This window comes from Poecilia latipinna, unplaced genomic scaffold, assembly GCF_001443285.1.
Source record: "Poecilia latipinna isolate Pla-1442-1.1 unplaced genomic scaffold, P_latipinna-1.0 Scaffold586, whole genome shotgun sequence".
In the NCBI taxonomy this organism is placed as follows: Eukaryota; Metazoa; Chordata; class Actinopteri; order Cyprinodontiformes; family Poeciliidae; genus Poecilia; species Poecilia latipinna.
In genome coordinates this window covers 280650-296081 of record NW_015113202.1, presented here as the reverse complement: position 1 = coordinate 296081, position 15432 = coordinate 280650, and the positions used below count along the sequence as shown (strand labels likewise).

Sequence of the window (15432 nt, the reverse complement as noted above, 5' to 3'; positions counted from 1 at the left end):
AAAAGAAATTTAAAAAAATATATACAATCTAGATCCAGAGATTGTGTTTGCGTGTTATTTTCTATTGCTTTGCGTGTGTGTGCGCACGGCGGAGAGGAAGAAAAGAGACACAGAGAGGCACGGTTGCCACAGCAACTGTGTCATTATGTTGGTGGCAATTATGAAAGCGATGAAAACGGGTGAGGTGCGGGGAGAGGACTGGCGCAAAAGCTTTAACTCTGGAGCGTGAACGAAACTGTCAATTAGACTCTGAGCTCCACACCGACAGTTCACATTGCTTTAAGTGTGGGACGGGAGAGCCTGGAAAACCAGTAAAGAGGAAGACTGGTCGGAAATGGCAGTGCGTGAAACTGACTTCGCCATCATCAGATCCTGAGAAAGATGAATGAAAATATCTTTTATATATATATATATATATATATATATATATACAAGAAAAACAAAATAGCATGTTCACTAATAATTTGCATCAGGCTTACTGGATGAGTCATGATACTAAAACAAATGGATTACCCAGCCTACAGTATCACTCTTGATTAGAATAATTCTTGAAATAAAAGGTGTGGGCCTCCGGGTTTATCCATGAGGATCCAAAGGAGGTGGATACCAGCTGGTGTGGACGAGGTAAGCACTTTCAAAAAACGGAGCTCAGGGGTATATGGGAGTTATGTGGAGCCCCAGGTGCCTAAGAAGGGCCTGATAATTACCTGCATGGCAGGCTGCTATTTCTACACAGGTGGGTGGGCTGCTGCATGTCTGAGGCAGAGGCCGGTGGAGTCCGCAATTATGGTCCAATGACGCTCTGCCGGGTGCACTTTCACCGGCTAGTTTGCAGGGGTGGATGCAATTAGTCCTTTCCTCATAATGATTATTCCATCAGAGCAGGAGACCACTCTAAACAAAAACAGAACGCTAATTTATATTGCCAGACAGTGAAAATATCACTCTTACACACATAGGAGGACTGGACCTGTATGGTGGGCAGTTATCACAAGATAAAACTGGACACGTTATTAGAACCATGTCGAACCAGCTGAGCTTAATCCTCATGGTACACAGATACATCTCATAATTTATTTAATTTCCCTTTGGGATAAAAGAAGTTTTTTTTTTTTTAATCAAAATGCAAATAGCTCTATATTTTTGTCACTCATTTTATAAAGTGAAACTTTATTGTAATTTTGATTTATAAGTTTTACTGATAATGGAAACATTCAGTGTATCAGAAATACTACGAAAAGGGTAAATATTGGAAACTCAGAGTGTTACATCCCAATTACTATGCTGTAGCCAAGCATATTCAATGAAAGTTGAGTGGAAGGAAAATATCCATCTGCAACAGAGAACCACAGTCTTGAGAGGAATTTGTAGATTTAGGAATGAAGTCTGAAGTCGGCACATTAAGAACCATAACGCACAGTCAAATCCAAAACATAGGCTACAAACGATGCAGAAGACTTTTCCCTGAGCCAGGAGGAAAACTATCTGGACTGTTGCTTAGTGGCACAAAGTCATCTGTGTCTTTTTAAAACCTTGGCGATACACTCAATTGTTTTACATTGAAACAAAATAAAAACAGCAAATAGGACTTGATTTAATTTTACTTGTCATATTTCAATGTTTTATTATTTCAAATAATTTAAAATGGACACAAAATATCCAGCCGTCAGCTGATCCCATAGCAGGAGTTTCACAGGCGTCTTTTCAGAGCATTTCCTCCGGATCTGTGGACCTGACATGCATTTAGAACAGCACAAAATCTGCCCAAGAAACGCTGCCAGTGCTGTGATTGAGGAGGAAACTCGAGCCAACAATGGATGCCTTCTGTAGTTTCTGAAGGGAAACTACAGAAGTTTCAGTAGTGGGAAAGAGTAGGTAGCAAATGCTAACTATGGTTCACCGGATGTAAATCAAGCTGATTTTGTCTTCTTTTTTTTTGTTGTCATTTGTTTTGCATGTTTTTTTTTATAAAAGTTACCAGCTTACCCTGCTCCCTCACGGTGACTGCTCTACATCTTCACACACAACCACAACACAGCCGAGTGCGGACATGTCAAAGATTTGAAAATACTGGACAGTGAAAATATTATTTTTCTTTCTTAAAAACAAAAGAAGAAAACGACAGATTTCCTATAATCCAGTGTTAATTCTTCCATACCTTTATCACATGTAGACCATGATATGAAAAATACAGGTTACAAAAATTCAGCTCTGTGCACTAGCATCGTTTCTATCCCGATAGTGAACCTGTGTACTTTTTTTTTCTTTTTTTTTTTTTTCTTAGCAAATTTTCCATAAAAATCCCTTGAGCGCAATTTGAAAACTTCGTCCTAGTTCAGACTCGATAACAAGGCGGGGCTGTGCAGTACACGGTACCACCACAGCAGCAAGAAACACTTTAAAAATACCTGATAAAGTCCAAAACAACAGGAATTATGCGTCAATAATAGACATTAAATGCTGTATTTCAGAGATGTAGTTCCGTCAGACTGGCTCAAAGGAAGAATACAGATAACTGGAATTATTCTGCTGAAAATCTGTATCCAGAAGCTTCTCAGTGTCTTCAGGTATGGAAGTAATTAACAAACCTGCAGAGGATAAAATGAACTGGAGGCAAAACAGAGAGGTACAACAGGGACAGTCTAGTAAGAGTCAAAAAAAAAAAAAAAAAAAAAAAAAAAAACAACAAAAAAATTCTGTCAACACAATTCAATATTTATATTTACACTCACGCTCTCATTCATACGTACAGAAATTTTGCCGAGGTATTAAAGTCGCCTCAGAGCTCGCTTTTTATCTGCTTTCTTTTTCCCTGCTACATTATTGGTGTTACTACTACTGTTGCTATTGCTGCTGGTGGTACTGGCTCCGTTAGCTCCGTTACCCAGAGCTGCTGGTACTGCTGCCACGCTGGGCCCCGCTCTCTTCATGGGGTCACCTGCGTGCTTCTTTGGCTGTGGGCCGTCGTTAGGGTCCTGAGGAGCCCCGGAGGTCCCGCCCGGCCCCCCCATGGCGTGGATTTCTGTGAGGAGACGGGCGCGGGACTCATACTCGGCATAATCCTCTAGCAGCAGGCGGCCAGCCTCTTCGTTTAGCGCCGACTCAGGGTTTGGATGGATGAGAAGACACTTGATGGTCTTTTTTTTTTTTTTTTTTTGGGAAAAAATAAAGCAAAAGTTTTAGAATTATGTCGTAGATGTGTTTCCGTTACAAAAGTCTGCACGAATCTTGTCTATTTTCTAATGCTGAAAAAAAAAAAAAGCAATTTCACAATAGCCTTGTTTCCATTAAATAAGAAATTAAATTAAAGTAAGAGTCACACACGAATATGCTTGTTCACACGATAAGTTTTTAAAAATCATGACAGCGATGGATGTAAATTCAACCTTGTTTTTTTTTTCTTTTTGTCATATCACTGTAAATTAATTTCAGGTTGTAAAAAGAAAAAAATAAATAAATAAACCTTACAAGTAAGACGTGTCGGAGGCCGAGCTCTGCCTTCCAGTCCCTCTTCAGCACATTGACACAGATCTCTCCCTTGTGACCCACGTTTGGGTGAAAAATCTTGGTCAGGAAATACCCCTTGGGTGGAACAGCAGGGAAGTCCTTCCCGAGGACCAGTCGCATTCGGAAAATGCCGCCGGCAAATGGTGTCCCCTCTGCCAGAGTATAAAGAATTCATCACATGCGCATGTATCTCATTACTGTGTCAAAGCCAGTCTGTACAAATGTTTTACCCTCCAAAAAAACAAATAGCTTCACAAAGCTGCAGCTGAGAGGGGTGGGGTGGGGGAAAATCAATCAAAATTAAATTCCTATAATCTTATAGGTTCTGATATCACTTTCTGCATCACAGACATACAAACAGAGTGATGCAGAGTGCTGCGTGAAGGAGTGAAATATCTGATCTGCCTCCTCGTGGTTCAAAGGAACAGGAAAAGAAAATAGACGCACAGAGATAACATGGAGGCCACTGATTATCGTTCATCTATTTAATCTGACTCAGACAACACCAATTAAGTACTTACATGATAAAAATAGGAGCAGAGTAATAGTATTATTATTTTTTTTTTTTTTTGTGTGTGTGTTGCACAGACTAACGTCATCGCAATGCTTTTTTTGCACAGAATGTTTGCAAAGGAAAAAATAAATAAATAAAATCAGTGCAGTGCTAGTTTTTTTTTTGCTACCAAGTTACTTTACCCATAAATAATACCTATATCTGATATTTTCCTGTTCTGCAATGACTGATTGAACAAGATCTTAAAAGCTTCATAACCATTTCCCTGGCATGTCTGCGTGTTCCCTCGTCTTCATGACGCCTTTTGATCTCCAACAAAATTTTGAAGGCTTTTGCTGAACAGTTGAATTAATACTGAGATTAAATCAGTCATAGGTAGACTGTATTTACATAATTCCTAGGCTGTATTTTGAATTGAATATATTGAAGTTTTTGGTACATATTTTGAAAAAGTTGAATGACTATGAATACTTTTCTAAAGCACTGTCATTTTTGTGCTTTACGTTTTTGCTTCACTACGGTTACGGAGGAACTTTTTCTCATGTCTTGTAATGTACATAGTTAACAATAATAACAATAATAAATTCCCTTTTGAAACTATAAGATTAAGATATTACACAATTACAATAAAAAATTCTAATGTTATTTTTTTTTTCTACTTTGTAGTTAATTGCATGTTTCTATGAGCCATTATCAAAGCTGATGTATGATACACAATCTGAATAAGATTATGGCTACCTTAAAAAGGGAAGGGAAGAATTTCAAAGAATTAAACAAATAAATGCAAACAGAAAATTCCTATTTCTATGAAGAGGTTACACTCCAAACTTTACCTGGTCCTTCAATAGACGTGTGAAGTTCAGTTATGTCTTCTTCACTGGGATAGATCTTGATGCCCTCTGGGGGGTCTGCAGCCAAAGCGGAAACTTCTTTGTAGACCAGCCGCAGAACGTGGGGGGGCAAATTCTCTACATTAGAGTTCTGAAGAGAAAGATTATTAAACCTTTAGCAAACAAGAGGTTGTGCAATAAGGTAAGCCCATTAGAAAGCAAGTAAATACATTTTTAAAATCCCTAAAGAACTTACAACCTTGCTGGGCAAGTGGTAGTGCCAGGCAACATCATATTGTTTAGATTAAAAATTATTATTACTATTATTTAAATTGTGATTTTTATTTTTTCTACTCGGGAGTAAAAACCAACCTTGGGAATGTGCAGCAGATTCAGAAATGTTCAAGTTCAAAATCAAACAGAAAATTAAGGAAAGATGAAATAATTACAACATATGGCTCTGACCTTAATCTATTTTTTACTAAACTGAAATAAAAAAAATAAATATATGCTGTTGATTGACAAAGTTTTAGATAAAAAAAATTGTGAATTTTTTTTTAGCATTTAGCATACCAATCAGCTAAACAAACAGGACCATTTTGATTTATGGATGAATTGATTTGTGCATATGTAGTTAAATGTCCATTAGATAACAAAAGCAAAAGCCAATATTACGACTTCTGTCTCTGACATGATAGAAGATCTAACATGTTGTTCCTTAGAGCTTACAAATTTTGAGTACATGGCACTTAATGCTAAGAAGCAAAAACATTTTTATTAAAACCACTGGTCTCAACACAGAAATTATTCTCAAAAATAGAGATTTTGCCACAGACTTTCCTACTTAAAACGTATTTCCATTGACAGTTCACTTGAAAAAGACCGTCTTTTTCAAGTTATAATTTATATCAATCTGGCATGAAATAAACTATCAGCAGCATTTCATTACACTCCTTTTCCTTAAGTACTCTTTAGTTAATTTAGTTTGACTACAGAATCTGTTTTACACCTCAATGTATTTTCACTAACCTTAGATATAGTTTTGAATCTCTTGTGCCAGCGGTCAAGACAAAGTTTTTTCAAAAGATTAAAATAGCTTTATCTGTCTATTTGGCTCTTACCTTTTAAGAAAAACACATTATAATTCAGCATTAAAGGTAAGTTGTCTGTAAATTATTTTATTGAGCATCTCTTAGAGAAAGTTAATTATAGGAAACGGTTAGCATTGCAAACCCTAGCTTAGGACAGTTAATATCAAGTCTTAACAGCTGGAAAACTACCAGTTTCTTTGTAAATCCCGCTACTGATTTGACTAAATGAAAAAGTTATCCTATTATTAAAACACACATTTCAACAACAAAAAAAAGAAATATTCAGGAGAGCCTTCGACGAGTAAATGTCGGCTCAAGCTAGCAGCTAGCTGTTAGCAATAGACTGGGTCATGAATCTTACCATCTTCGAGAAGGACGACGAATGTATGGTTTGTGTCAGATATAAAGAAGTTTTTCTATTATTTTTTTTATAATAAATGTCTCTGATGAAAACTTAAGCCTGCCTCGGACGTTATTGTTTTTCTTTTCTTCTTCTATACGTTGACACAGGAACAAAAATACGTTCTACGGTTTAACCTACTGCCGCTGACCAATGATAAGATTGGTTACGTGATACGTCAGAAAGGTTTAGCCAATCATGGTGCAGAATTATCGTTTCATCATAGAGGACGGTCCTATCAGCTTCAGAAAGTTAAAATCATGAGTTTTACTCTTCAGTCATTGGTTCTTTTGAAAAAACTTACAAACCCCGATCAATACAGGGTCAGCATCATTTAAACACCAGCATAAGTTAGCGGCGCCTAAAAATCTCAAGTGTGGAGTCTCCATACCATACCGTTTAAATCAGGCCAATGATTTTAAAATCAAGCATCAGTATTCTACTTTTATGCTTAAAAAGGGCAAAAATATTTGTTTTTGTTAAATATGTGACATTCTGAAGTGGTAAACCTAACAGTAATTACTTATATTATTCCTTTCACATGGTGTTATTATTATGCAGTTGACAAAGCATTAAATCTTAATTGATTATGCTGTATAACTGTATAAGATTTAATGTGTAGCAACTGTTAGTAGCAGACGCAATTCTTCAAATTTACCGAGGGCTAGCGTTTCTTTGTAGTTCAAATAATTTCTTCCACTAATCATCATTGGCACGAATCAAATCACTGACCATACGCCCCAAAAGAAAGAGGAGTAACAAATGCAAATGAAGTGGATTAGCAGTGCCTACCAACAACTGATGGTGTCATCAAGGACATATTACTGTGAATATCATCTCTGTGCTGGAAAATGACCTGTCTTACATCAACTGTCCTCAGTCAGAGGTCTCTGCAGATTTGTTGCAAGACTGACTGTTACTGGAGGTCCTTCCTGCCCACCATGCAAAATGACTCTGAAGATATTTGAATGAAATGAGTTGCAACAACATTTAATTTTCCTTTGAGATAAAGTATTTTTGAATTGACGATTTGAATCAGAAGACATAACTTAAAACTGAAAATTATGTCACTCCTCACCTAACTCGTTCAAAAATCAATAAGATTAGTTTTAAATTCTCAAGCTAACTACTATGATAAATACAAACTACTAATAAAACAAATTCTCAGAAATAGATGTATTCACACATGTAAAGCATGAAGTTGAATTAGATCTAATTATCTTGTTTTAGGTTAGCTATAACTACTAAAATTGTTTATATTCGTTAATTTCCAGAGAGAAAGAATATATCAGATATGTATTTTTTAATGTCTTCAGAACCAGAAGTTATGTAAAATTATTTCTCATTCTGAAGACACTGATAAAAGCTCAAAAAGTGTTAAAAATAGAGCAAAAACAAGATTAACAATAACAACAATGATAGTAATTATGTACTGAGCAAGATTGTAACCTAAAATACTGTGCAGTTATTAGAATAGAAATATTGTATTCATAATCCAAGAGATGTGCCACTGAGAAGAATGAATTTTTAAAAATTACATAATGTAAAAAATAAGAATAAGAGTGAATAAGTCATAGAGTTGCAGTAAATGAGACAGAAATGGTTCTGGTTTGGTTTTTGTAATCTTACTTCCCACTCAGTCTAGGTGTCTTTGCACTCATTAAAAGGAGCAGAGGTCCATTTCCACACCTGTACCAAAAGGTCCAGTGTTTCAAAATCTCATCCAACAGCCCTGCAGTGAGTCTTTCTGCCAAGAAAACTAGTCTTATATATATAAAATAAACGTACAGCCTTTTTCTAAAATGTTTTCAATTAATTTTTTTCATCAAAATTCTACACATAGTGCTTCATAACACAAAGGTAGAAAAACAACAACAAAACAAAACAAAAAACAAAGGCTATTTTTAAAAAGTAATTAAAAAAATAAACTAACAACACAAGGAGTTGTCTGTATTCTTGTGTGAAAGGACAAATCTGTCTCAGATGTCTACAGACAACGGCTGGGACTTTGTAGCTCGGCTTCTGTTCTGATATCCACTGTTGTGTATAAGACTTTATATAAGACTGTTCCCTTCCAAATCACATCCAATCAGATGAAATTAACTCATTTGGACTCTATGAAGTTTTAAATTACAGTTTACAATTATAGAATAGATAGCATAGGATAAGGCAGAATAGAGAATGCATAAAATATTATCTTCATGTGCTGCTGCTACACATTAATTTCTCCACATAAATGTTTATTCTATTTAATTTTATCTTATTTTTACACTGTTTCTTGTTCTATCTATCTATCTATCTATCTATCTATCTATCTATCTATCTATCTATCTATCTATCTATCTATCTATCTATCTATCTATCTATCTATCTATCTGGTTGTTTTCCAAATGGTCGCAATCTTTCACTTCACAAGACTCACCACTAGAGGGCACTACTGTCACGCTCTTTGGAGTTGCAATCTTTGGAAGTCGTAAATTAGCTTCGACTGTTTTTAGTTTTTATTTATTTATTTATTTATCCCAGTGGGTTAAATCTATTATTTGACACTGGGGGAGTTTATTTTACCGCTGTGTTCGGGGTGTGTGTGACAACCTCTCAACAACAGCAGCATCACAACAACAAGAGCTCTACTTCCGGTTTTAGACTCCAGCATCATTTGAGGGATTTGCTTTATCAGCAGGTCAGTGGTTTCATTTGGCTTTTGTTGAATAATAATAGTCCACTCTGCTGCTGTTTTCCCGACTGCCTGCAGCCGAAAACAGAGTACAATCAGCGGGCTGTCACAAATAGCCTCGGCGTCAGGGTAAGCAGATGCTAACTAGCTTGAGAAGAGCTGTAACGTATAACGCTTCTCTAAAACGTTACTTTTTCCCCCCTCTCTCTCTTCCTCTCTCTCTCTGTGTGTTTGAAGTTTTAGTATGAACGACGGGGAGGTGTTTCACGAGAAGCAGCGCTTGGAGCTGTGCGCCATACATGCGCTCAACAACGTGCTCCAGGAGCGGGTGTTTACCAAGGAGACAGCCGATGACATCTGTAAACGGTAACCCAGTCACTTCACCCTGGCACACAAACACTTCATCACTACACACAAACATCAGAGCTGACGTTTTGTGACAACGAATGGCAGTTTTAATCACCAGAAAGTCTAAGATAAAACAAACAAAATTCAGTTCAAATTGAACAGCACCTCATTAGATGCCGCTGTGACTCTTACTCAATTATCTTAAGAGTCAGTGTAGATGGTGATGGTGTGGGCAGGAGACATTTACAGCAGCAGTCCGTGTCGCTGTAAGTTTGATGAAGCCTCTGACTGAAGACTGTTGCTGCATGACATGCTGACAGCTCAATTTCCAGCCATCAGAAATGATATGTCACAACAGTGTCTCCTGGATGACACCATCAGCTGTTGGCAAGCACTTTCAAGTCATCTTTTTGTTTTTGCCGCTCCTCTTTAAATGTCTGTAAATGTCCAGAAAGCTGGACAGAGTGATGTTGAATTTGAGGATATCACTAATGGACAAGATTGTTTGATCTTTCTTCTCTTTGGTTCTGCTCTTCATAAACGAAGCCTCCTTTTCAAATGTTCTGGTATTTGGGGTCATTTTATTGTAATTTGGGAATTTAATGTTTCAAAGGTAAAGGTAATTTTATTTATATAGCACATTTCCAGCAACAAGGCAATACAAAGTGCTTTACAGGAAGTAAAAGGAAATGCAAACAAAATAACAAACGAAAAGAAGAAAAATAATCTATTGTTAATCTAAAGTAAAAGTATGTAAACTAGAAACTCCTACTCAGGGTTGGTAGATAAGTAAGTATCCTCTGGTCTAATTCCTTAGAAGGATAGGAGTCTAAAAAGTAGTTGCTAAAGTAGTTTTTCAGGATTCTAAGTTTGTTCGGGTTCTAATTCCTTTTCTGGGTTGCAGTAATAGGAGTCTCTTTGCATAACAATCTAAAAATTAATCTAATATTGGTCTAAATAGTGAGTACTCTAGAGTTTCTAAAAAAAAATAAGCTAAAAAGTGACTAATAAACTAGAATCTCTGGATTCCAAGTTCATTTTTATTCCTTTTTCTGTGTTCAAAACTCTACTTCTGCTGACACAAAAAGGCATCGTGTTTCCCAGGTAATCCACATTCTGGTGTTAAAGGCTCAAACTCTGGACAGCAAACAGAGAGTAAATTAGGTGACTGGCAGCCTTTAAATTGGTGAATATACCAGCTTGTCTCTCCACTAAGTGGACAACCATGGTGCTTGCTGAAATGGATTTGCTACATTTCAGACAAAGTCACTCTTATGAAAATGTAAGAGGAACCTTCAGGGAAAACAGTGATGCTGCTTTGCACAAATAAAGCCATTGTGGCTGCAGAGACCACTGCTCACATTGTTGGTCTTCAGCCTGAGGGAGCATGATGCAGAATGAGTCATGATCCAGGTGGGTTTTTGACAAACAACTAACACTTATTTAAAGAAGAATCGGAGATGGATAAAAACTTGTTTTTATTCATCACTTATTCCTCTCTCCACAGGTTAGCTCCACAGTGTGTGGTAAACCCCCATCGGTCAGTTTTAGGCACAGGAAACTACGACGTTAACGTAATCATGGCAGCACTACAGAGCCGAGACCTGGCCGCCGTGTGGTGGGACAAACGCAGGTGAGTGGTTGAAGTCGTCATGAAATGTCTTTTTGCATGAGCAACCCATAACTATGTTATAGTACCTTGCAACAGTTTAATATTTTTTTTAATTATTATTACACATAATAAACACAAACTTCAGTGTGTTTTATTGGCATTTTCTGTTACAAACTCATGCAAAGTGGCACGGAAAAGGACATATGATTTTGCACATCTAATGATAGAAAAACCATGGCACAAACCATTTTGTTTCTTTGTTTTTTTCTAACTAGCATTGAACGTCTGACTTAATTGGATTTAGTTCTGGGCTTTGACTCTTCTGAACCACTGAATGTTTTTATTTATCGCTGCCTTTTGTAAACCTGCAGGACGGTTCAGAGTCTCTGCATGTCAAAGGTCCAGGGTTTTATTCTCAACGTTCCCTCCCGAGTGTCTCTGGGCATCGTGTCCCTCCCGCTCCGGCGGCGGCACTGGCTGGCGGTCCGGCAAGTTAACGGACAGTACTACAACCTGGACTCCAAACTGAAGGGTCCCGCCTGCATCGGGGGAGAAGCAGAGCTACGGTAGGAATGTGACCCGCTCTGAATTAGGTCAAATCTTTGCTCTTGTTGCCCTGCTTGAACTCCGTCTCAGTGACTGAGTCACTCCCATGCGAGCCATCACAAGGCTCTTACTTCACTCCTTTTGTTTTGCTTCTGCACTCTGCATTCTTCTTCTACCACTTTCCTTTCTTGCTTTCTTGCAGAGCATTTCTCAGCGAGCAGCTGTCCCAGGAAGTGGCAGAGATGCTCCTGGTGGTCCGACGGGACGTGGAGGAGGATGGGTCATGGCTAAACCCCGACAGCCCAAACAACTGATCCATCTTGTATTGGAAAAACAAAACTCCTCGGGGAAAACTACAGACTTTCGTTGTTTCTTTTTAAACACTCCATTAAAGAAAAGTATTCAGGGAATGCACTAAAATACACTTAACAGACACATAAAGGAAAATCCAAAGAGAAGCAGAGGGTGAAGTTTACTCTTGAAATGAAGAAGTTTCTGATTGTAACAGCTGTTGAAGATTTCCCTCTGGTATGACCCCGTGTCTTAAAACAAAGAGGAAGCTGAAGTGGGGGTAGTTTGAGACAAATACGCTCATGAGAACGGACTGAAGTGTTTGCAGTTTTACATGTAGGCTGTGTTAATGGTTGGACAGCCGTGTTAACGGTACCTTAATTCCTGAAACACGAAGGTAAACGTGTCCTGAGGTGATTTTCTTTATCGTCGTCTCAGATTTGGGTGCTTTTCGGTCATATCAGGATGTGCCGGTGAAGCAGCTGCGTTGTCTTTTTCCTCTTTGTCGTTTCTCTTCTATGCACTGCGGAGTGGGGTTTGTGAGGTCGTAAATGTGTTTGGTTGTGCCCATGCAGGCACACGCGTACCAGGATGGCTGAACTATGAAGCAGGATCTGTGGCTACGAATCAGGAAACTTTGCCTGCTGTGAGTTCATATCGTCACGATGGCGGATCTTGCCTGCTCTGTTGAACTGAGCTGTGGGCAGCCCGGCTTGACTTTCCTTGGGATAAAATCAATACACATAAACACACCTGCCAATCATCTTCAGTGGAAAAAGAAAACAACTTTTTCTACTGAATGAAAGTGTTTTGTTATGCTCTGCTGCCTCTCGCTTTCCCAGACAAGAATCATTATGAAACATCTAGATTTCTATCTGGGAGAACAGCTGATTGGGTTATTAAATTAGTTCTTGTTGACATTTAAGATGTGGGATCCGAAAGAAAGTTTTTACATTTCAGAAGGCTTTCATTGCAGTTTTTCTTGTAGTTTCCAGTCTCCTTTGCACAGAAACAAAAACCAGTTTTCTGATACTGGTATTCCTCCAGTTCCCAGATTGTGACAGTATTGGCTCCTTTTCGGTTGTTTTTGTATTATATTATTGAGACTGCACAGCACTCCAACTACTTGTAATTGGAGTACAATTCTTGTAATTTTATGCAAATATTGTCCAAAAAACCCCCAAAAAACTGCAGGCACTACTAATTGCAAAGAAATATTTATCAAAGTGAGGTTGTACGTTTATTTTGGAACCCTGAGATATAATTTTGGCCCTTTTGTGCATTATTGTGTGCTCCCACTTTTTATTCTGAAAACTTTTTAGAGTTCTATAGATTTTTTTTTTCACCCTGGAAAATGTCAAATGCCTAAAAAGAGAAACCTAAGTTATTAAAAGTACTTGCAGATGACAGGTCTAAGCACCAGAAAATGTCCCACACTGAGTGTTCAGTGAGCTTGTTAGGGGATGATAGTTCTTCTAAAAAGCTGTCATAGATCCATGTCTCAATTAGGAAAAGCAGCGTCGCAGGATTGAAGTTATCGAGCCAGAACGAATTAATATTCTTGAATGTTTTTAAGCCTGCTTCATAGTTCCCATGTGAATCCCCATCAAAATGTACGTCTTATGTCTTTATTTTTTTCTAATAAGACGTGACGATGCAGGCAGAGTCTTATCTGCAGTGGGGTTTGTGTTTATTTCGATGAATTATCAAATAAATTCAGGTCATTTTCAGCTATCTGTAACACATGCAAAAAACAAAGCTGTTCTGTGACTGGATGCTGTATTTATGTTTGTATTTTTTGTCTCGCCCGCTGAACTATGCATACTCAAATAAGTAGGAACGCCGTCTCTGATGGACACTAGTGACTAATCCTGAACCTCTCGAGTTCCTGCTGTTGATGCTCATTTATAATAATAATAAAGGTGGACTTCTTGTTTTAATCTACTGTGACACACGCTCTGTTTTGTTATAAGAAGGAAGCAAAGGCTGTTTACAGGTTATTGAAGTTATTTTTATTTATATTAGACTCTCGAGTGTAAAAGGATGCCATTCAAAAGGAGCATTGGTAACCATACAAACTCAATTAACAGGGTCAGTTGGCAGGGAAGGGGGATTCGATGAAATCTCAAATCGTACCATATATACACAAAACATCTTGGAGAGATCCCAGAAACCCGATACTATACATAGTTATTATTGCTTGTTACGGTAGAGCTACTGCAGCACCAGTAGCAAGGGTCATATTGCTATGTACCTGCTGTCATTTGCGTGGGATTTGTAGTTTTTCCACTCCGAGTGGCAGTTGTAGTTCTCCATTAAACAAGGTAGAGTTTTTCTCCTTTTTTTTTTTTGTTTCTTTTGTTTTTCCTTTTAGACAAAGGCTCATGAATACTGAGATACAGTTCACAGTGAAATATACAGAGTAGCATCATTAAGTAGTACAAGGAAAAGACAGAATTGCCACCTATAAAAAGTAATAGTAATAATAATAAAAAAAAGACGTATACCAAGTGAAGGAACTGCATAACCATTCACAGAAAAAATGAGTTGTTTTGCTACGAGCCAGTGTGTTGGTTTTTTTTTCCCTTTTTTTTTCCTACACAATATTCATATAAAAACATGAAAATAAAACGGGTGGTACAGATACATGTAAGAATATAAAACTACAACGCTTGTAGCATCGATACCGTTCGGACTGGCCTTGTCACTGTTCACAGTTTACACAGATTTCCAACAAACAAAGGGGGAAGAAGTTAGACCGTGAGGCGTCGATTCGTAGCTTTGCACCAACAACCGGCAGCGTTGCAGCTGGTTACGTCAGCAATCCCTTCCTTTTTTTAAGTGCTTTTAATAAGATTTTTTCCAGTGGTACTGATTCACATCTAGCATTCACTTTATTTAGATTAGTTTCTTTTTCATTTCATTAAAGTGTCCATTCATATGAAAACTAAACATTTTTTTTCTATACATTTTCTAGCAAAAAAAAAAAAAAAAAAAACAGAAGAAGAATTAACGTGAATACAGGTTCCTCGAATGGGAGGGGTTGGGGTGTGATTGATTTCCCCCATAACCAGTCAGCATGCTGGGAGAGTACTGCGCTTCCACAAAAACAGGAGGTCGAGATGGTCCAGAGACGTCGCAGAGGGGAGAAAAAGAAGAAAAGACATTTATTTCTCAGACATGTGAAGATAAACGTGACAAAAGTTTCAAGTTTGGCAACAATCAAAACATCTGATACGTGTTAATCATCTTTAAATCATCGTAAATAAAATGCTTCTATTTAACTTTTTCATCAATTTGAAGGATATGCTGATTTTAACAAGCTCATATTTCTTGCTGAAAAGTTACATGTAAGTTAGTTTTCTCTTTTGTCTTTCTTTTTTTCTTTTTTTTCAGACGTACTAATATATTTGCATTAGAAACTAGAAAAAAACGACAGTAGGATTTTGTGTTTGCAGTGGAACGCAGCAAACACGTGCTTAACGTACCGATTCTGGACACTACTGTCGCAGAGTTAAGCTAAAATCACAAGTTACAGTTTTGCCAGTTTAAAATCAACGTAAAAATCATGCTTTACAGTAGGGCTGAAACGATTCCTCGAATGATTCGAGTACCT

The 15432-nt window shown here is 37.6% G+C and overlaps 3 protein-coding genes across 5 annotated transcripts in view; 1 reads left to right on the top strand and 2 right to left on the bottom strand.

The window, feature by feature from the left end:
- Positions 1-1598: 1598 nt before the first annotated feature.
- Positions 1599-6500, bottom strand: ube2s (ubiquitin-conjugating enzyme E2S). Its single transcript, XM_015042365.1, has 4 exons — positions 6304-6500; positions 4855-5002; positions 3469-3659; positions 1599-3137 (listed from the first exon to the last, which is right to left on the bottom strand). The coding sequence occupies exons 1-4, from the start codon at positions 6304-6306 to the stop codon at positions 2769-2771; spliced, it is 711 nt and encodes a 236-aa protein (XP_014897851.1). The 5' UTR covers positions 6307-6500; the 3' UTR covers positions 1599-2768.
- A 2271-nt stretch (positions 6501-8771) lies between these two features.
- josd2 (Josephin domain containing 2) lies at positions 8772-12556 on the top strand. Of its 2 annotated transcripts, none has more exons than XM_015042363.1 (5): positions 8772-9025; positions 9257-9385; positions 10875-11000; positions 11351-11545; positions 11728-12556. In XM_015042363.1, exons 2-5 carry the CDS (start codon positions 9264-9266, stop codon positions 11837-11839), a joined length of 555 nt encoding a protein of 184 aa, XP_014897849.1. In that variant the 5' UTR covers positions 8772-9025; positions 9257-9263; the 3' UTR covers positions 11840-12556. The 2 variants fall into 2 exon arrangements, with proteins under 2 accessions (XP_014897849.1, XP_014897848.1); XM_015042362.1 differs by having other exon boundaries at positions 8773-9148.
- A 1844-nt stretch (positions 12557-14400) lies between these two features.
- Positions 14401-15432, bottom strand: part of ttyh1 (tweety family member 1) — a 34270-nt gene continuing 33238 nt past the window's right edge. Inside the window, exon 15 of one of the 2 annotated variants that reach the window (XM_015042356.1) lies at positions 14401-14909. In XM_015042356.1, coding sequence (XP_014897842.1) covers positions 14826-14909 — 84 coding nt within the window. In that variant the 3' untranslated portion in view covers positions 14401-14825. The remainder of the gene's footprint in view (positions 14910-15432) is intronic. The other variant, XM_015042357.1, reaches the window with a different exon arrangement.